At 33.2% G+C, this 22,151-nt stretch overlaps 1 protein-coding gene across 1 annotated transcript in view; it reads right to left on the bottom strand.

The window, feature by feature from the left end:
- Window positions 1-22,151, bottom strand: part of FAM227B (family with sequence similarity 227 member B) — a 192,873-nt gene that overhangs the window by 166,107 nt on the left and 4,615 nt on the right. Inside the window, exons 2-8 of the mRNA XM_033107622.1 lie at window positions 20,545-20,648; window positions 18,634-18,687; window positions 13,777-14,008; window positions 12,332-12,399; window positions 5,853-5,888; window positions 5,315-5,419; window positions 847-945 (exon numbers count right to left, since the gene is read on the bottom strand). Of these exons, the coding sequence (XP_032963513.1) occupies window positions 847-945; window positions 5,315-5,419; window positions 5,853-5,888; window positions 12,332-12,399; window positions 13,777-14,008; window positions 18,634-18,687; window positions 20,545-20,648 (698 nt within the window). The remainder of the gene's footprint in view (window positions 1-846; window positions 946-5,314; window positions 5,420-5,852; window positions 5,889-12,331; window positions 12,400-13,776; window positions 14,009-18,633; window positions 18,688-20,544; window positions 20,649-22,151) is intronic.

Below are 22,151 nucleotides of genomic sequence, written 5' to 3'. Positions count from 1 at the left end.
TCCTCCAGCTCATAACAATATCAGAAATATAGGAGAGATACTCTTACCTAGAATTGAATGAATGATTCTAACATAAAGCACTAATAATGGTTTGTATATAAAATTGGTAAACCCATTCCTTTATGGTATGAAATTTCTGTGAGGATTCATAAGCACTTTACTCTGGGTAACTTGAGCTGGGGAAAGGTGGAGGGTTGCGTGCATTTTCAGGCTTCCTTGGTGGGGTGGCACACCTTAATGCTTAGACTGTGATCCCCTGAGTCGTTCTGTTATCCATTCTTCCAGATCCAGAGGCCACGCAGCAGTCAGTCACTGATACTCACCACTGTTTCTAGGCTCACGTATTCTCTAACATAGATTCACTTGCTGCTTAGTTTTATTCTCTTACCGTTTCCAAGATAACCATGTTTTCTCTTTTAAATCCTAATCAGAGTCTATCTTTTTGAATTGAGTGAGGACCCTCTGTCTATCTAATCTGTAAACTGTTTTCCAAATGAAAACCTTTAATGTCACTGATTTGCAGTGGGTTTTCTGTTTGGTATATATCAGCACAGTATAATATTGAGTAAAGCTACAACTTTATTATTCACTACAATGTTTGATTTCACTAATGTTTTTCTGATTAATGAAGACCCATCTTCTTTCAAATCCACATTAAAGTCTTTACTCCCCTAAAGGAAACGTAGATTTCAAACAGGATTTCTAACATGTGTGGAATACTAAGAAACCAAGCTCTGTGAATGGATCTCGAAAAGCAATTTTTGTACCAATGCTGCCTCTACTGAAAAAATGAATTGTGCTTCAAATCAACCTAAAAAAGAAGTTTAAAATATATCATTATTATACCTTAAATTTATGGAGAAACCACCACCAAAAGGAATCATGCAAAAGAGCAATAGAGGCTTCTGAGAGAAAATGAGTCTTCCAGATTTTAAGAACTTTTTCCTATGGAAAAAAAAAAAGACAAATGGAGGTCAAATTAAAATACATTATAAAACATGCCAATGTAAGTAGACTTTCTAAAGAGTACATGTTCAATGGTTATTGACTAGCACTCTTCAGTAGAAATTTAATGTTGAGTCATATATGCAATACTAAATTTTCCAGTAGCCACTTTAAAAAAATTAAAAAGTAAAACGTGAAATTAATTTTAATGATATATTTATTTTACCAAATACATTAAAATATTATCATTTCAACATATAATTGTAAAATTAATGAAATATTTTACATTCTTTTTTGGTACTAGGTCTTTGAAATAAATTGAGAACATCTTAATTTGAACACTAATTTTCTTTATTTTTATTTTTATTTCTTAATTAAAGTTTATTGGGGTGACAATTGTTAGCAAAGTTACACAGATTGCAGGTGTATAATTCTGTAATACATCATCTATATATCACATTGTGTGTTCACCACCCACTCAGTTCTTTCCATCACCATATGTTTGACCCCCTTTTCCCTCTTTTACCACCTCCTCCCCCCTTATCCTCTGGTAACCACTAAATTATTGTCTGTGTCTATGAGTTTTATTTTGTCATTTGTTTTTCTTGTTATTTTGTTATTTTCAGTTTTATACACTACATATCAGTGAAATCATATGGCTCTCTACTTTTTCTGTCTGACTTATTTCGCTTAGCATTATAATCTCAAGATCCATCCATGTTGTCGCAAATGGCATGGTTTCATCTTTTCTTATGGCAGAATAGTATTCCATTGTGTATATACACTACAACTTCTTTATCCAATTATCTATCGAAGGACACTTTGGTTGTTTCCAGGTCTTGGCCACCGTAAATCACAAATATTGATGATTGTTATGTCTTCTTGTTGTATAGTCCCCTTTATCATTATGAAATGTCCATTTTTGTCTCTTGTTACTTTTTTTATCCTGAAGTCTGTTTATCTGATATCGGTATGGCTACACTTACTTTTCTCTGAATACCATTTGCTTGGAGTGTCAATTTCCACCCTTTCACTTTGAGTCTATATTTGTCCTTATAGCTGAGCTGTGTCTCTTGGAGGCAGCACATGTTTTTGTTTTTTTTAAAATTAAAATTTATTGGGGTGAAAATGGGTAGTAAAATTACATAGGTTTCAAGTATACAATTCTGTAATACGTCATCTATATATAACATTGTGTGAACACTAATTTTCATCATAAATATTAGATCAATATTTAGACCTCATAACATACATGGTTGTTATTTTGTTCCAACCATAATCAAAAATTTTTTTGATAACTGAATCAAGTATTAGTGTTTGAATTAATTTATAAACTAATTAAAATAAATAAAATAAATTCATCTCAGTTGTACTAGCCACATTTCAAATACTTAATAATCACATTTGGTTAGTAGTATTGAAATGACAGTATAGGCTAGAAGGACAGCAAAAATTCAAGATACATGCTATAATTTTCCCTTTTATACTGAAGACGTTTCAATAATCATGGAATTCTATTCCAGTGAACCCCATTATAACCCTAGATCTTACCTAAATATAGTGTTCTCTTTAAGCAATTGATCAAAATTGGCACATAAAGTTAAATCTATTTACCATGATTAATACAGACTATAAATTTTGGTTTAAATAGACACATTCAATATATCATTTTATCTTAATTCAACTAAAGTTTTTAAATGCCAGATTCAGTAGAGTTCAAGATTTCTTTTAATAAAATACATAGGTATAAATTCCTGTTCCTCAAGTCTATAAAAGAAGGCACCATGCAACGTTTATACCAAGAAGATTATTTATCATGTATTCTGTGGCGGCACTTCTTTTTCACAGGTCACTTAGTATGGAGTACATTGGTAACAGCATCAACTTAAATTTAGTACTTCTTAATTACAAAGAACATATGTTAAGTACATAAAGAAAAAAGTAGAAAATTGAAATAGCTGGAGAAAAGCTGAATACTTTTGTTTAAATTATTTGCAAATATGCTGTTTAGTGTAAAGTAATTGCATAATTGATTCTTTTCTAAGGTTTGGTTGACTTTAGTATCACTAACTTCCTTTTTTCTGGAAAATTCCAAATTCTTTAAAATATATCAATATTTAGTTAAAACAACCAAAAATTGGAAATTGGCAGAAGAAAACCCAAACCTAGCTTAAAAACTTAAATGGTTCTCTCCTTCCCGCTCCTGCCCACTCAAACTCATCCACCTTTGGGATACTTTTTTGATTCATGTAAATATAAATATACCTTAAAACCTATAGATTATCTGACTTGGAACTGTTTCTCCTAATATTGACTCGAGGTTGGACAAAATTACTTCTAGTGTTCTCTTGAATTTCTATTTGTGTATATAAGTATGCTTATGGCTCAGCTTTCTCCTCTTATATCCATAATATAGACCCCTTTTCATTTGATTCAACAAAATTTTTACTGAGCATTACCTGTAGCCAAGGTTCTGTTCTGGGAGGCACAAGGGATAATATACATTTTCTCTTATCAAGAAACTTAATCTATGACTGTATGTGCAGGGATGTTTGGATGGGATTAGGGGAATTCAGTCAATTCGATGGATTTCCACACCTTCAAGCATGTAACAGTAGCTCTTTAACCTCTTTCTAATCTTCTGATTCATAAGTCCAGTCCCTTGTTATTTGTAGCATTTCTATAAAATAACCTTCTCTCTGTTATTTTTATTTTCCTTATTTTCTCTTCACTCTAATTTCATCATTTTTTTGTTTGAACACCATTGTATTATGCATGCTCTAGTAAGCCAATTTAAATTCTTTTTTTGAAATCAAGGAGGGGTTTAACAAACAAAATACTGGGTATCTATGCCCAGATATGCTTTTGATACAGAAACTCATAATATCCTAACCCAGTTGCTGGTCGTATCTCCCTCTAACCACTCATATCTACTTCCACTCCTCATTTTCCTATCCCTTTCAATAATACCCGTATCCAATTGTATTCAATAACGCAACTGTACTGAAAATTCCTCATAGCTGTACGTCTCTATGCCTTGTTTATGTAATTGCCTTGTGTTTTGTGTTAGATGTATATGCATCAAAGGTTAAAGTGCAGTCCCATCTTAGAACACAAAATGTTAGCATTAGAAAGAATATTATAGATGATCTAGAACAACATTCATAAAATTATTTTAACAATAATTTGTATTAATTTCTTTTTAAAGCAATAAAACCTTTTCCTAGAGGCAACTTTGGGGAAAGAAATAAATATGCTCAAGACCCAGACATAACTACAATCAGCATCTACAGTTTTTCTTTATAAAAATGGATCAGGTGATTTTATTAAGAGAGCAAACTAAGCCGTCCCTCTCAGGAAAATCCCATAAATATATAAAAGAGAATTGAAAAAAATTTGTATTAGCATGGAAAATAAGAGAGAGTGTCATTACTGAATCATTCTAGGCGGAGATGTCAGTTGAGGTGCCCAGTGGTTTCCTAACTGAGGGGCAAACAGGAGATCCAAATAGGTTAATCACACACTACTTCTTGGGACACTTCATCTTGAAGATGAAACACTGCAGAGATACACTCTCTTTCATCTTGAAGAGAGTGAAGAAAGGGCAGAAAATAATGGCTGCAATGGATTCATCCAGGTTTAATGGTTGATTATGCTCCTTCTGATGGACTATAGAGGACTATAGTAGGAGAAAAAAACAATAGGGATTTGTTGAGAAATAAAAAGCCACAGGAAGCCTAGAGGTGAGGGATAGGGAAGAAGACCTACTATGGGCCAAGTCCATCTCAGAGAACTGTCTGAAAGGAATCCGCCGGGGGGTACAAGAAGTATCATTTAAGTCTCCAGGAAATAGACGCCTTGTTAGGTAACTACCTATATTTAAGTGGGTGGGAAATCAATACTAGTAACCACCCAACCCTCGGTCTACCTCTGGCATTCCTATGCCTGCAGGTTTTCATCACCTGGCTACCCTGCAGGCATACTACTCAAAAATTCCCCAGGTGCTTGGAGGCTCAAACGTGGGGTTGTAGGGAAGAGCTCTCATAAGTTATTTCGGGGTCAAAATGAGCTGGCTAATACATCCTGAGCTGATAGAGCAGGAAGAGGGAGGGGAAACATCTGGTACAGTCACTTGCCAAGCCAGTGCACATTAGCAACCTAAACACCTGAGGCAGGAAAAGAATCTAATACATTCTCTTCTGTTGACCAGGGTGTTAAACATCACTGGTCTTTCCTGCCAGACTTAATGCCCAAAGGATTAAATCTTGTTTATACCCATAATTTGTCAGATCTTTAAATAAAGGTCTGATTCATTAAATCATATTCTCAAATTTTACCATATAATAAAAATAAAATAATGTTTACATACATCAAAGTTGTGGGCTTTTAAAATAAAAAGATAAATTCGTTCAGCATCCAAATGTCTGGGTAGTTGAGTGAGCTCATTTGTTTTGAATCCTGAAAAGTTGCAACCCTAGAAAGAAGAAATATCACATAACAGTAATTACTTCACTCTTTCCAGTTTAGTAGTTTCACATGGCCACAAAAGACAAATAAATACTTAACTATAATTATTTTATTTCTTATTACAAAAATAAATGAAAAATATTTATCCCACCTACGGACAATCTTCATATTGCTGCTTCTCTGAAATTAAGAGCCCTGGCATATTAATATGCCCAATCCAAAAGCAAAACAAAATTATATTTCAGGAATAATTTGACATAACTCAAATGATCAAAATTTTTAGCTAGACTATATGGAAAGAAATGGACTAGGCAGGAAAAGAAAGCTTGCATACCTGTTCCCTATGTCTATTTATAGCTACATCTATACTATTATAAACATTCTTTTAACTCCACGTAATACTTTGATACATAATCTTGTAAAACAGAAATTTTAAATACCTCTATATTCTTCTTTGTCTCCATTTGATCTGAAAGCTGGAAAACATTTAAAATAAAATCTTTAAAATTCTAAATTAAATAATTTTTATATTTGTTAACTGTTCATTTAACGTGTGTGTGTGTGTGTGTGTGTGTGTATCTCCTAGTGATGCCTAGAATGCTGTTGCTGTGTTAAATGCTAGGAATACTAACATGGCTGTTGTCCTCAAGTCATAGGTCAAGAGGGGAATAAGAGACATATACAAACAGAATACAAAGAGACAAGGCTGTAACATAAATATAAACAAACTACTTCCTGCAGTTTGGAGTCCCTGGGAAACAGAGTCTGAAGTGAAGTTACTGTTCAGAATATTTGTTGGGAGTGCTTTTATCTATGGAAGTATCTGTGGAAGGCAAGGGGACAGGCAGGATTGGGAAGATGGCGAAGTCAGCTATGATGCAAGTCTCACAGCCTCAACTGACCCTACAAAGAGCTCTAAGGCTGAAAGGGTCCATTACAGCTGTCCTGCATTGGGTTGAAATAGCCAGGCCTTTCTGCCTCCGACTTGATCAATCATTGGATATTGGTGGTTCCTGGAAGAACATATCTTCAGGAGAAGTTCTCTGTAGGTCAGGCAACCCCTAAAGGGATAGCTGAAGGGTGCCCTCTAACAGCACTCTTAGCAGCTAGGGAAGCAGTCCTTCCTTGAAGGGGACTCGATGTGGCATATATCCATGTTCACCATACCACTTTACACAGAGAATAAGTAGCCTTCTGTATATATTAATTTTTGATCATCTAGACATGTTGATATATTGTTTACTAATTTCCATATCCTCACTTCCTCCAGGAATAACCAATCTTAGAGGCAAATTTTATACGCACACATTACATAATACATATGTTATAGGGGAGATGGCATAGGAAAAAATTTGAAAGAATAATAACAGATTGCTAACAGAAAGAGAATCACATTATTGACATGTTAAAAAGTGTGCAAAGGAATAAAAAAGAAAGACTATTTAGGGAAAGTGAGACCAATTATGAAAGAAAGAGGCTGTGTGTTTGAGAGCTTCAGATATAAATGGTCAATATAGATGGGGTCAAATTTAGAAAGATGTTACTGTTAATCTCAAAGTCCTGGCTTCTGTAAGAAGCAAAGAAAGCAAACAACTGGAAGTTTTTAAGAAACAGAGTAATGATAACACAAAACTAGTTCTTGGTTATACAACCTGGAAAAGGTACCACAAAATATAAATAATACATGTTAAAAATCCTGATTTAAAAAATCCAATAAAACACATTTAGCAATAAAAATAACTATTAAAACTTTTGTTAATATGTCATCTAAAGGTCATTTCAACAGATTCTGATAAAATTCAACAGTGAAAATTTTTGAATTTTTTTGAAAATTAAAAGATACAGAAATTATAATGAGTAGTATAACTACCAGTGTTCCCATGTTCCCATAACCTAGAATGGATTGCTGTTGACATTTTAGTATTGCTTAAGTATGCTTAAGACTATTTGAAAAGAGAAAACATAGTTTCTATCTATTTATATATAATAAAAGTTTAGATCTTCTTTTACAATGACTTCTATTTCTATTCGTGTGTTCTTCTTTCCTGAGATAGTCACTATCTGGTTTGCATCCCTTCCATTTCATTAAAATACTTTTACATACATATATTATAAATATACATATAAAATATAAAAATTTTGTGTTTTTAAAATATAAATAAATGGTATCAACTGTACATTTTTTTTGGTATCTTGTTTTCACTCAATATTATGTTTTGACAATCTACCAAAGTTGGTATTTGTGGAACCTGTTAACTTCCACACAGCTTTTCTACCAACCTACTTAATCCTCTCTACAAAATATAAATAATATATAAATCAATAAAAGTTCACAGGCAACTTTTGCCAAACATACAAAAAAACCAGTGATATCCCAATATTCTACAAATTAGTTATAAAATGGAAAGAGAGAAAAAACTAAGTAACTCATTTCTGAGTTAGAATAATTCTGATACTATAGCCAAATAAGGAAACCATATTTTGTAAAGCATAGATTAAAAAAGTATATCCCAGGACTATAAGAATGGTTCAACTTCTAAAAAGCTGTTAATGTAATCTACCACATTTACAGATTAAAGGCTGAAAGTAGATTGTGTTATCATCAGAGTAAATTATTTTCCTCCCCATTTCAAACCATGCAGATTTTTTTCAAGTTTTTGAGCACAGTGATATATATATATATATCTGTATCTAATCTATGAGCATACCTGGGAGATATTGTGGGTTCTATTCTGGACCACCACAATAAAACAGATATCACAATAAAGCAAGTCACATGAATATTTTGGTTTTCTAGTGTGTATGTTTACACTGTACTGTAGTCTATTGAATGTGCAATGGCATATGTCTAAAAAACAATGTACATACCTTAATTAAAAAATACTTTGTTGCTAAAATATGCTAACCATCATCTGAGCCTTTGGTGAGTCATAATGGTTTTGCTGGCGGAAGGTCTTGCTTCCATGTTGATGGCTGCTGATTGACCAGGGTGGTGGTTGTTGCTAAAGGCTGGGGTGGCTGCAGCAATTTCTTATAATGAGACAACAATGAGGTCTGCCGCATGGGTTGCCTCTTCCTTTCACAATTTCTCTGTGATGCTGTTTGATAGCATTCTACCCACAGTAGAATAAGAGTCAATCCTCTCAAACCCTGCTGCCGCTTTATCAACGAAGTTTATGTACTATTCTAAATCCTTTGTTGTGATTTCAACAATCTTCATAGCATCTTCACCAGGAATAGATTCCATCTCAAGAAACCACTTTATTTGCTCATCCAGAAAAAGCAACTCCTCATTAAAGCTTTATCATGAGATTGTAGCAATTCAGTCACATCTTCAGGCTCCACTTCTATTTTTAGTTCTCTTGTTTTTTCCACATCAGCAGTTACTTCCTCCACTGAAGTCCGGAACGCCTCAAAGTCATCCACGAGGACTGGAATCAACTTCTTCAAACACTTGTTAATGTTCATATTTTGACCTCTTACCATGAATCACAAATGTTCTTAAATGCATCCATACTAGTGAGTCCTTTCCAGAGGGTCTTCAACCTACTTTGCCCAGATCCATCAGAGCAATCACATTCTATGGCAGCTATAATCTTGTAAAATGCATTTCTTAAATAATAAGACTTGGAAGTCAACATTACTCCTTTATCCATGGGCTGCAGAATGGATGTCGTGTTAACAGGCAACATTAGTCTTGTTGCACATCTCAATCAGAGCTCTTGGGTGACCTGGTGCATTGTCAATGAGTGGTAATATTTTGAAACAAATCTTTTTTTCTGAGCAGGAGGTATCAACAATGGGATTCAAATAGTCAGTAAGCCATGTTGTAAACAGGCGTGCTGTCATCGGGCTTTGTTGTTCCATTTTCAGCGCATAGGCAGAGGAGATTTAGCATAATTTTTAAGGGCCCTAGGTTTTTCAAATGGTAAATAAGCATTGACTTCAACTTAAAATCACTAGCTGACCCTAACAAGAGGGTCAGTCTTTCCTTTTACAATTTGAAGCCAGGCATTGACTTCTCCCCGCTAGCTATGGAAGTCCTAGATGGCATCTTCTTCCAGGAGAAGGTGTTTTGTAGACATTGAGAATCTGTTGTTTAGGGTGCCCCCTTTATTCATTATCTTAATAATTAAGATAACTTGCTGCAGCTTCTATTAATACGTTAGCATTTGCTGCTTCACCTTGCACTTCTATGTTATGAAGATGGCTTCTTTCCTTAAAACTCATGAACCAACCTCAGCTAGCTTCAAACTTTTCTTCTGCAAACTTTACTCAGCCTTCATAGAACTGAGGAGAGTTAGAGCCTTGATCTGGATTAGGCTTTGGCTGAAGGGAATGTTGTGGCTGGTTTGATCTATCCAGACCATTAAAACTTTCTCCAGATCGGCAATAAGGCTATTTTGCTTTCGTATCATTTTCATGTTTACTATTTTAGCATTTTTAATTTCCTTCAAGAACTTTTATTTTGTATTCATAACCTGGCTGTTTGGTACATGAAGCCTAGCTTTCAGTCTATCTCAGCTTTTGACATGCCTTCTTGATTAAACTTAGTCATTTCTAGCTTTTGATTTAAAGTGAGAGACATGCATCTCTTCCTTACACTTGAACACTTAGATGCCACGGTAGGGTTATTAACTGGCCTAATTTCAATATTATTCCATCTAGGGGAATAGGAAGGCCGGAGGGGAGGGAGAAAGGAGAGGCCTATCGGTGGAGCAGTCAGAAAACACACAACATTTATCAATTAATTTAGTTTTTATATGGGCATGGTTCCTGGAGCCCCAAAACAATTACAATAGTAACATCAAAGATCATTGATCACAGATCATCATAACAAATATAATAATAATGAAAAAGTTTGAAATATTGCAATAATTACTAACATATGACACAGAGACATGAAGTGAAAAAATTCTGTCGGAAAAATGGCACCAATAGACTTGCTTGATGCAGTGTTGCCACAAACCTTCAATTTGTGAAAAGCATAATATTTGCAAAGCCCAACAAAGCAAAGTGCAATAAAATGAGGTATGCCCATATATCTAATCTACATCCACATCGATGTATCTTTAATAAGCTAGGGATTAAAATAAATGGCATTAATCTGAAAAAAGATAGCATGTAAAAATTATAAAATTATATAAAAATTATAAAAAATTATACTTAACAAACTAGTAGAATTTCCCAAGTCAGAGACAAGATGAGAAACCACTAACATGGTTGAATAATATTCATATACCAATATAATTTCCCATATGCCAACTAAAACCCATTTAAGGACATAATGCAAAAAATAACCTCATTGACATGAATAAAAATTTAAGATACCTAGGAGTAAATTTAATGGGAAATGTGTGGAACTTATACAAAGAAAATCATACAAATTTACTGACGAAGCTAAAATAAGACCCTTATGTTTTATTCCTTTACACAAAATAAACACTATATGGATTAAAAAAATCAATCTGTAAGAATAATACAAGAGAACACAGGTAAATGTATCTTTGATCTTGAGATGAAGATCCTTTCTTAAATATTATGGCACTAAAGGCAAAAAATTTCGATAGAGAATTATAGATCCATGAAAATATAAAGTTCTATATAGCACAAAATACTTTTGGATTAAAAGCCAATTATATTTATACATATAAATACATATAACATATGTTACTGAGGAGAGTTAATATTTTAAAAGCATAAAGTGCTCTTAGAAATTTAAAAAAAGCTAAAAAATTGGCCAAAGTTCATAACTAAGCAACTGTCAATAACAGAAACACAAAGACTAATAAAAATCTAAAAAACCAACATTGTTAGTAAAATTGTTAGTGTGAAATTGATAATATTTATGCTATCAACTTTGCAAACATTAAAATATGTAATATTAAATGTTGGCAAGGGAATGGATAAGAGATCAATCACAAAATCTATTATTACAAATATAAATTTATGCCATCTTTCTCCGAGAACACTTTGTCAATACGTGTCAAAACACTTAGATTTTCATATTTCTTTTCCCATACGGTTCCACTTTTGGAAATTTATCTTAAGAAAATAATCATAGGTAAGCACAATCTTTAGCTCTAAATATATTTATAGCAGCTTTGTAAGTAATAATGAATAACGAACGCTAACCTAAAAATCTAATAAAAGGGCTATTACGTTAGGAAAATTCTGTAATACCTTTAATTGTTGTAAATATATAATTTAATCTGATTTTTCTAACTTTTTTTAAAGAAAAATGAAAGAGACAATTAAATACTAAGATATATGTGATTTACCTATAAATAATAGAATTAGGATTTTAATCCTTTTTAGTGTTTATCTGTTTCTTTTAATTTTTTTAAATGACTACTTTAGTCATAATCAGAAAACAACAATAAAAGTAATTTTGAAATTAAAAAAATAACATTTAATTAGGTGCTAGACTGGTGTTGGCACTAGTTATTACAGCTTTAACATTATATAATTTAAAATGTAGTTTTGAAAAGGACTAAGTTTTTAAAAATCATTTAAGAGCCAATTACAATTCTAATCAAAATCTCAGAGACTTTTTTAATTGACAAAATAATTCTAAAGGCAATATAAAAGAATTCTTAATTTTTTCTTTCAGAAGGGAACTGATATGAGACAGTCCCTACTAAGTATAAGGTATAAATTACTAAACAACAGGAGGATAGAATGTATACATTAAAATAAGTCTTCAAAGGACTTCTAGTGATGTGAAAATGCCAGCACTCTAATATTGTGTGTGTAAAGAAGAATATGAGTCCAGCTATTTTAAAAACACAGAGAGTTAGACAGACAGACAGAATATAAGACTAAAATGAAATTAAAAAAGAATTATCTATGGAATTATAGTGATTATATTTTCTGCGGAAATATAATTTTTTAAGAAATATGAAAACAAATGCCATACCCTTATCATCTTTTTCTTGTGGTACTTCTTTAGAAATGCCTTGTATCTTTCCAAGTTTTCTTGAGAACCTTTAAAAAAATGAGAATTCACGACATACATATATGTGTGTGTGTGTGTGTGTGTATAAATATATATATATATATATATCTCCTTTAAAAGTGAAAGAAATTAAATACTTTAAATAAATTAAACATAAATTATACATGAAAGTATTTAATAGGATCGACTAGCTATTTTGATAAGCGTAATACTAGACACACGATCGTAACTGAATGAATAAATAATTATCATATCTTCTGTTTCTGTTTTTTAGAAATGTCATGTTCCAACTAATATATCTTCAGTAGTAACTTCTAATCTAAAGTTTTACCTCGATCCCTTCCTACAGAACGAGCCCATGTATTTCAAATAGCTCAGCCACTTGCAATGGTGGTTTCATGGTCATCTTAAATTCAATAAAGTACAGTGCTTTGAAGCATAGCCCAGTGAAAGACTATGGTGGGGGTCAGGGTGGGGGGCATCTGACGTCAGATAACCTAGACTTGAGTCCAAGCTCTGATATTTACATACTGAGCACAATGAATATACATACAAGTGTGCACATGTGCTCTCTCTATATATATTTCAAAAATATTTTATATTAAATATAATTTAAAATTCAGTAAGAAAATCTTTTTAAAAGTAGTAAATTTAATAGTAGTGTATTTAAACACATTCTCAGAATTTGAAAAATCAAGGTCCATAACAGAATATTAAATATCTAAATAATATAATTAATTTAATACGTGGAGAATACTTTATAAGTATAACCGATATCGGCACTTTTAAGGCTTATATATGACAAGTTTGCCTATTAAATCAAGAATAAGACAAGAATCACCATTAGTATCTAAAAACTATTCTGAAAGTGTTAATAAAAACAATTAGATAAGAAAAAAGTTAGACAAATACTTAAAAGTAAAGTTTATCATTACTAGCAGATCTGCTTTTCATGCAGTCTGCAGCTGTTCAGTACTGAATGCTAAATACTTCCTACAAGCTAACCAACTAAGATAGATCAACTCTCACCACTTTTACTTTGGGGTTTAGGTATTTCTGTTTTTATATTCTGACCCTTGCTGACTTGCTTGTCTCCTGTACCAGTATCAGTTGATGCAATCCTGTTTCCCTGATACTCAGCTACCTCCGCTCCAGCTTAACAAAGTCCATAACTGTTTGAGGCTTTGTCCTAACAATACTTTCTTTGAATCCACATGTTTATGTTCAGTTAAAAACTTTGTATTGGACCATTCTGAAATGAATATGTTTTAAAATAAGATAAACTTGTTTTTATGTTTTTAAATATTTTATACCTTAGGATTCTTTATGAGAACACACACACAGGCACAGACAGACACACACAAAACTGATTACTACTTTACTCACATATTAAAAATAAGGTTTACCTTTCCCAGATATTATGCTGCTCCACTCAAATATTTCAGAGGCGTGGTTTTCCAAAAGAGTTGAACATTCCTCTAATCTTGACTCCATGATCACGAGTGCATCATATATTCTAGGGACATTTTCCCATAGATGTGTATAAATTGAAGGATATGAACTGTCTTCTTTTATTTTATTCAGAGTGTCTACCCATTTATCATTATCTTTAAAACAAATTTCCCTTGGCCAATAATCCTGCAAAAAATGGGAGAGAATACAATTTAAATTATTTTTAATGAATTTAAATAATAGAGTTCAAAGTCAATGAGCCAAAACTGAGTTTTTATTACACAGCATTTTTTTATTAAATGTATTTTTTAAAAATTTTGAAACTATCATAAATTTTAGAAGTTGCAAATACTTTACAAAAAACTTTTTCCTCAATCATTTGAAAACAAATTGCTTTCTTGACTGATGCCCAATCATCCTTGAATACTTACTTGAGTGTGTATTTCCTAAAAACAAAAACATTCTCCTACATAACCAAAATACAACCATCAGAATCAGGAATTTGGCATTGATACATTGTTCCTACCTAATCCTCAGCTTTTATTCATGTTTCATCAACTGGACCAATAATGTCCTTTACAGCAAAAGGATCTAGTTCAGTAACACACATTACGTTTAGGCTTCATACTCATGTGTTGTTAGTTCCTCAGTCTTTTCTTGGCTTCTATATATTTAAAACCTTGAGTTTACACTGATGCCTCTAATTCCAATTCCAAACATTCTAGTTTTCTCTCTTTCCATATTATGATTACCTCCTCCAACAGTGAAAGACCTAGCTGCTGTCATATATATATATACGTATATATACACACTTATTTGATCAAATCTTTTCAGGTGATTACTATCCAATCTCTCTGATCCACTGACAGCCTCTTCTCTATTGTATGCCCTTCTCATCCTGCTTAGGCTCTTGTCCAGCTGCTCATTCTACAAGGACACCCTCCTTACCCCGATCTGGGCTCTGACTTGCCATACTAGGCCACAGCCTACCTTTCCACCTCCCAAACCACCCTCCACCCCTACTCCTGGCCACATGTGGATACCGTCCTCGTTCCCTTCAACTCTGACACCTTTGGTATCACATGGACGTCTTCCTCACTGTGGTTGAGTTTAGAGAGTTTGCTCTGTGCTACCACAGTACATCCACTTCCCCTTGCCAATGTGGACACCTGCCTTATTTTGCCTCCCAAATGGCTTTAGGACAAAATTTTTCAGGAACAGAAAGAGAGGAAGGAAAGAGAAGAAAAGAAAGGGAAATCAAAGGAATGGAAGGGGAATCATCACATTTATATTTTCAAATGCCAATATAAGATTATCTTTTAATATAATCAACAGCAAAAAGTAGAAACTTAGCGACATAGTTAAAGGTTTGTGAGTAAGAAGATGCTCTGGAATGGTAGGAAACTTGCACATGATGAAACTCTTTAATGGACTTTGGGTGAGACGTTCTGGAAATTTAGCTAAATGGGAATAAATCTGCAGTCTGCAGATCAGGAATTTTAAAGCTGCCTAGGTCTATTCCACTTCCCTTTTTCTTTCTTTAAAAACTTATTAAACCCATCATATATGTGTTTACTTATGAATTGTGCTCTCTAATGATAATAAGTACCTAAATCCTAAATGATACTCAGCTTTTAATGTTAGAAAACTTTCCCAGAGGGATCTAAGTCCCCCTGCCATTTTACAAATAATAATACTTAGATACATAAGTGTCCTCTTCCAAATCCTACAAACATACATCTTAAACAAGACACACAACCACCTGGGTATTATGTGTCAAAAAAATACAAAGATTTCAGGAGAATAAGATATGATCACAGGATACAATACTTGGAGATAAACATTGTCAAACCAGAATAACAGCCACTTTTGAAAACATAGTTTTTATGGGGATGGATGGATGGATGGATGAGCAAATAAATAAAACAGCTATTCCCTGAATAAAAAGAGTGGAATTGAAATAATTATTCTGACTATCATAAAGTACCTTTGATCTGAGAAAAATCATAGTAGGGATCTGCATACCCTCCAGGTCTACATTACAAACCTAGCAGGCCTGTTAACAAAAATTGACACCAATGCCCTAAGAGAAGATGAATTAAATCACCACGTGTACCATAGATTAAAGTCACGTGAAAGCAAAAAGAAAAGACAAAAGGTAATAAATAAGTAACAGGGAAGATCAAATTGACATATAGAGAAGGAAGGAATTCAAACCAACTCTTCAGTACCTAAAGAACAGAAAAGGAATAAAAATGTGCGACAGTATAGAGTAATAGGTCAAAAGGATGGGGGTGATATAAATTCCACAAGGGCAGGAATTTTTCTGTTTTGTTCATTGTTGTATCTTCAGTGTCCAGAACATTACCTGGCAAATAGTAGATAGTGAATAAAAATCATTAAATGAATGAATGAGTAGGACAGGTAAGAGAATTGATAATGAAACACTAGTGGAACCAAAGGATGTTATAAAAGTAAAACATAAAAATATTTTTATGAAAACAAAAATAGAAACATAATGGTGATGAAGTGAGGGGGGAAAAACAGAGAATGTGGAAATTGATGACTGGAGAAATGAGAAGAGAAATGACTAAAGATAAGAAGGTACACAAGACTACAACGACATAGGAAGAGGGGAAAGAGTAGAAGGTATGAAATGTTAAAAATTACAAAAGACAGACAGAAATGGTAAAAATTGGCCAAAATGGGAGGGTTTTAGATGAAGCACAAGATATGAGAAACTAGTATGAGAAACTAGTATGAGAAACATGTAAGTTCCAGATACTGTTCTAGTGCTAATTAGTAACAGAGTGAGATTTGAACATGGGCAATCTGACTCAAGAGCCTCGGTTCTTAACCAGTACACAACCACGGAGACACATACCTTTGCTTTTATGTTTTAGAAGACAAGAAAATTAAGTAGATAGGTTTTACAGGAAGTCATAAGCAGTTTAGAATTTTAATTTCTCTTTTGTTTTATTCACTTGTTGTTTATAATATGCCCCATTTTAAAAATGAGCTTCATGAAGACAGGGATCTTTGCCCTATTTTTATTTACTGATATATTCTAAAAGTCTGTGTAGCTGGCACACAGTAGGTGCTCAAAAATATTTCTTAAGTGAATCTGAGGAAGTTATTTTTTTCTACTATTGCTTATAAGACAGAAGTTTTATCCAGCAAACAAAAAGTTAAATATCCAGTCATTTTATTCCTGGATATTTAAAAATATCCAGTAGTTTGGCAATGCATAAATAAACACAAACTTTTAAAAAAAAAAAGCACTACTGAATACAAGTTGGTTGGGAAATCTGGACAATAAGAAAAAAATGTACAGATAAACCCATAAATGACAAAATGGTACAACTGGATATGTTGTTGTACCAAATGCTATCTGATAAAAATTGAAGGCTATCAATACAGATGCTGTCCTTTGCATATAAGCGTGGTGCTTTAATTTTGATTTTATTCCATCTTTGGTGAAGGGCTGGTATAATCCTGTGATCTTGATTTGATGAGCATTATTCTTAATTTGAACAGAGTAACTATATTTTCCACTTTAAATAATCAGGAACTTTAATCTGAAGTTATAGGTCCTCAAATATGTATGATGGTATAGTCCAAATGTCTCCATAATTATTTGCTGAGTTTGGCTTACTGTTAACTATAGTCCCTTTCCCTTGACATTAAAAAAGATCCCAAACATTGTGATTAGGCTATAGCACATTTCTATCATTATTTAAATCAAAATTGTTTCAAAAAGCTTGTCCACAAAGTAGTTCAAAATATTTGGCTCTGCTACACTGATTGAAATAAACTTTTGTAAGCTAAGAATGTTTTCATTTTCTATTTGCTCCTAAAGGGAACTCAATTCTCTTCCAAAACATTAAAAACAAACAAACAAACAAAACCTTATTTAAACAAATATAAAAACAGAAAATAGATGTTTAAAGACAGATATTTTTGAAACTCCACTGTCAACAGTTTAGTCACAGCAAATTCTGTTTATATTTAAGCATAAGTAAGTACAAATTAAAGTTCAATCTACTCAAAATATGTACACACCTCATTTTAGAAAAGACTCCTGTTCTTTTTGTCTTCCACACTAACATCTTTATCCTAGCTTTTGACACTCCTCAATACAAAACAAACCTGACAGTCAGACTCACAAGTGCATGAACCCAAGGGAAAACCCGTAGCGAGCCCAATAACTCCAGAAGAAGTCAGTAGTCCCACATAATGGAAACTGGAGTTTTCAAAATAAAAAACACATTTTGAAGACAGAAGGTGCCAAAAAAATGTATACACATTTTAAGAAAAGAAAAAACTGTATTAATTGTAATACTCAATATATACCCATAACAAAAGATGAATACAAGTCACGTTTGACTTCTGCAATTACAAGAGGTGGCTCAGAGTGGTTACCATCAGTGTCCAGACACTTGTGCTATGGTGAACTACTGCTTGAGCAACATTGACCAAAGTGTCCACTGATATACATTTTTTTGGCACCCCTACTATAAAAGACAAAACTCTCATATTAGCAAAATTATACAGAAAGATCTATAAAATTTTTCTGATAGGACATAGGGCTAGAATTTTTTAAAAGTGAAAAAAGAGAATAGGATATTTACAAGACATTCTATTGGCTACAATGTAGAGCGTACTCAAAGGAAATAAAGATTTACAAACATTTCCCACATTGAAATGTAGTTCTTGAATTTCTGTTCTTAAAGTTTTTCTAAGCCTTCTCCATCTCCATAACTGATATTTTAAAAGATGTATTGTCACATAAAATATGGTGTTCTACTCACCCAATTTTGAAACTTTAGGAATTCTTCAATGTTCTTTGGAGGTTCTTGCATTTTCTAATGAGATAAAATCAATATTGCTCATTAACATAAATTCAGGTTGTTTATGATACTTATACATAATTTACTTAAATAAACAAATGTAAGATTCTGGATTTGTTGTAATTTTCAAAGCCATCAGATATTGTAAAATATTCACGTTGTAAACTCCATGCACTTTGAAAAAGGACAGAGATCACCATTTAAATTCTGAGCCTCCAAACCAAATTCTGTAAATGGCTTCCCTCTTATACACTGCTCCTAGAGAAAAGCTCCAAATGAAATCTTCTGAATGTCCTCCCTTCAAATTCCTACAAGAGGTATTTTGGATGGTGTCTACAGTAAATCTAGAGTCAAAAATATAATAACATGCTCCTCTTGCTGATGAAGTATTTAAAAAGCCACACTAGATATAGTGATAATACTTTAAATATTTTAGTGTAATAAATAATAATCACATTTTATTAGTAGTTTCTTTGTAAGTCAAAAATGTATTCTTTCGTTAGACAAATTAATTTCAACTGAAACCACATCTTGCTCTTTCTTGCTTTAGAGACTGTACACATTCATTCTTCCTCCTGCTTAGAAGGCTCCTGGTCCCAAGCCCCCTCCCTCCAACCCTTTGTTGACCTATTTAACTCTTATTTCAAATATCAAATCAAAAATCACTTTTTCTATGAAGCCTTTCTTGGCCCCCAAAATGATTCTCTGTGGTAACAGACAGCAGATTTGTATCTCTATGAAGATGGAAACTATGATGTAATCATCGCTGAACTGTCAAAACTTCACATAGAGGCTGGCCCAGTGGTCAGTGCATAATAAATACTTTCAGTGTGCATTAATTAATGAATAAATGATTAAATGAGTGTCAGAGAAAGGTATATGTATTTAAAAATTTTTTTAAATAAAGAAAATGTTCTAGAGCAGAAAAACCAATGAGAAAACAAAAATAAGAGGAATCCAGAATATCCTATTTTGATACCCTAATGGTTTGATGATGACATGTCTGAAAGAATTACATTATACTTTAATTTACTAAAACACATATTTCACATCAATAGATAAAATGATTAAGATTACAAAATCACAAGGCCATGTTTTGTAAAAATAACTACACATTTGAGGTTGAAGAGAATATTTCATTCTCTTAATGTTGTTTAAAATATATAATAACTATTAGTAAATTTACAACAGATAATACAATAATAAAAAAATAAAGGGCATATGTGACAATCATTACAAAAAAACAAGTGCTCAGATGCTAAGACGCATAGAGCTGTTGAGGAAATTTTATGGCAAACATGGGACTGTAGGCCTACTCAGATTGAGCAGGGTAAGAAATAAGAGAGGCAGTATATGTAGAATGAACAAAAAGTGTTCATGATATAGTATCTTCAGGGATAGTGAGAACTGAAGTTTGGCTAGAAAGAAGCTATCAGTATATTTTTAAATGTAAGAATATAAAGGAGCTTAATTAAAACAATTTAAATGCTGACTATTTTCTTGTAATGGCTGTCTAGTACAAAGCACTTCTAGTACAAAGCACTAAAAACAATACATACATTTCAACTAAAGGTACTGAGGAAATTAATTAAGGAAGTTAAACCCATGCAGGAAAGTTCCGGCTAATTTTAATATAAAGTTCCAAAGTTCTCTAGGTAAAAGGAGGTGAGGCTCTTGGTAGGTAGGATGTAGAAGGATGCAAAACATCTATGCTTCCATGGTAACAACAAGAAAAACCTGGACCAAATAAAAATCTTAACTTTCTACGGGGTTAGTGAAGAGTGGCAGATGCGAGTAAGCACGTCCAGCTACATAAATAGTGACAATTCAGAGTCCCTTGTTTAAAAATTATTAAGAATTCTAAGATGGTACCGTCACACCATTAAACCAAGTGTAGGATCTTCTAATCATGAGGCCCTGTGCAACTGTACAGGTTGCAAGCCCGTGAAGCTCCCCGACCTGGAAGCCGTGATGACCTGAAATCCAGAGAGAAACATGCCCTTCATAAGTGAGCACAAAGCTGTGGCAGCTTCCTTACCCTGCAGTGAGGTCTGCACATCCACTGAGGGACGAGTTAGCTTGCCATGGTGCAGTAACTTTGCAGAGAAGAGAAATCAGCTGGGCCTTAGATGTCAGTGTGAACTGGGGGAACAAACTGGAGTCTGAAAGTCACCCACATGCAAAAACAAATGAGTCAGCCAAACAATTCCTTCCCTGGCCCCCAAATGTCACTTCTGAATTTTGTCCAAAAAATAGCAGTGGAGGTGGGGCTGGAAAGTTAGAGAACTTATATAGACCAAACACATTCTTACAGTACTTGGGTTCCACAGCTTTGACAGAGTTGACTCCAAAGGTGAACCAAAAATATCCAAAACTTCAGTCCAAACTTGTTCCAACTCAATATTGACAAGATATAAGAGGTGGCTATGAATAGGGAGGTTGGAGGCTGAGTTAGTCCTAGATGAACTCAATCTAATGAAAGCTGCCACCGACCTCAAAGCTCAACTCCAGTCTAGGAGGATTCCAAAAGATCAGCCTCTCACTCTCAATACCAACGAGAGAAAAAGGCTTGTGTTCTCTGAAAACCAAACAAAACTAAACTTTAGCCTCCACAATTTTTTCCCCACATAATGTCTAACACACAATAAAACAATTACAAGACATACAAAGAGGAAGGAAAATGGGACCTATAAACATGAGAAAACACGGTTAATACAAACCAATTCACTGAGAATCCAGTTATTGTCATTATTAGACAAGAACTTTAAAATGACTATTATAAATATGTTAAAGGTTTGACAATGTACATTGAATTATAATACATGAAGAAATGGGGTATTTCAAGAGAAACAGAAATTCTAAAATAGAAACTAACAAATTCTAGAATCATGCAAACACAAATCATAAGAAAACTGGTGTGTCAATATCAAACAAACTAGACTTCAAGAAAAGGAGTATTACCAGACAAATAAGGTTAATTCATATTTATACAGGGTCAATTCATTAATAAGACGAATCAAGACTAAATGTGTTTGCATCTTACAAAAGAGCTTCAAAATAAATATAGCAGAAATTGGTAAAACTAAAGGGAAACATAGGCAAAACCACCATTAAACTTGGAGATCTTAACACGCCTCTCTGAGTAATCAATGAATCAAGCACACACACACAAATCAGTGAGGAGAGAAAACATTTGAACAACATTATCAAGTAACTTAACCTAATCCACATTTATCAAACAACTATACCTCACAACTGCAGAATACAAAATCTTTTAAAGTAATGGAATACGGAACATTCACCATGACGGACCCATGTCAAATTGTTTACCAGAAATACTGGCCTGAAATTTTCTTTCTTATAATGTTCTTGTCAAAGAATTAAGGTTATTCTGGCCGAGAAAAAAAAAAAAAAGAAAAGAAAAGAAAAAGAATTGGGAAACATTTCTGTTTTTTTAATTCTCTAAAAGAATTAGGAAA

The sequence above is a fragment of the Rhinolophus ferrumequinum genome, chromosome 6 (assembly GCF_004115265.2).
Source record: "Rhinolophus ferrumequinum isolate MPI-CBG mRhiFer1 chromosome 6, mRhiFer1_v1.p, whole genome shotgun sequence".
NCBI lineage: Eukaryota > Metazoa > Chordata > Mammalia > Chiroptera > Rhinolophidae > Rhinolophus > Rhinolophus ferrumequinum.
Note: the sequence above shows the minus strand (reverse complement) of the source record. Positions and strands in the feature narration are given on the sequence as shown.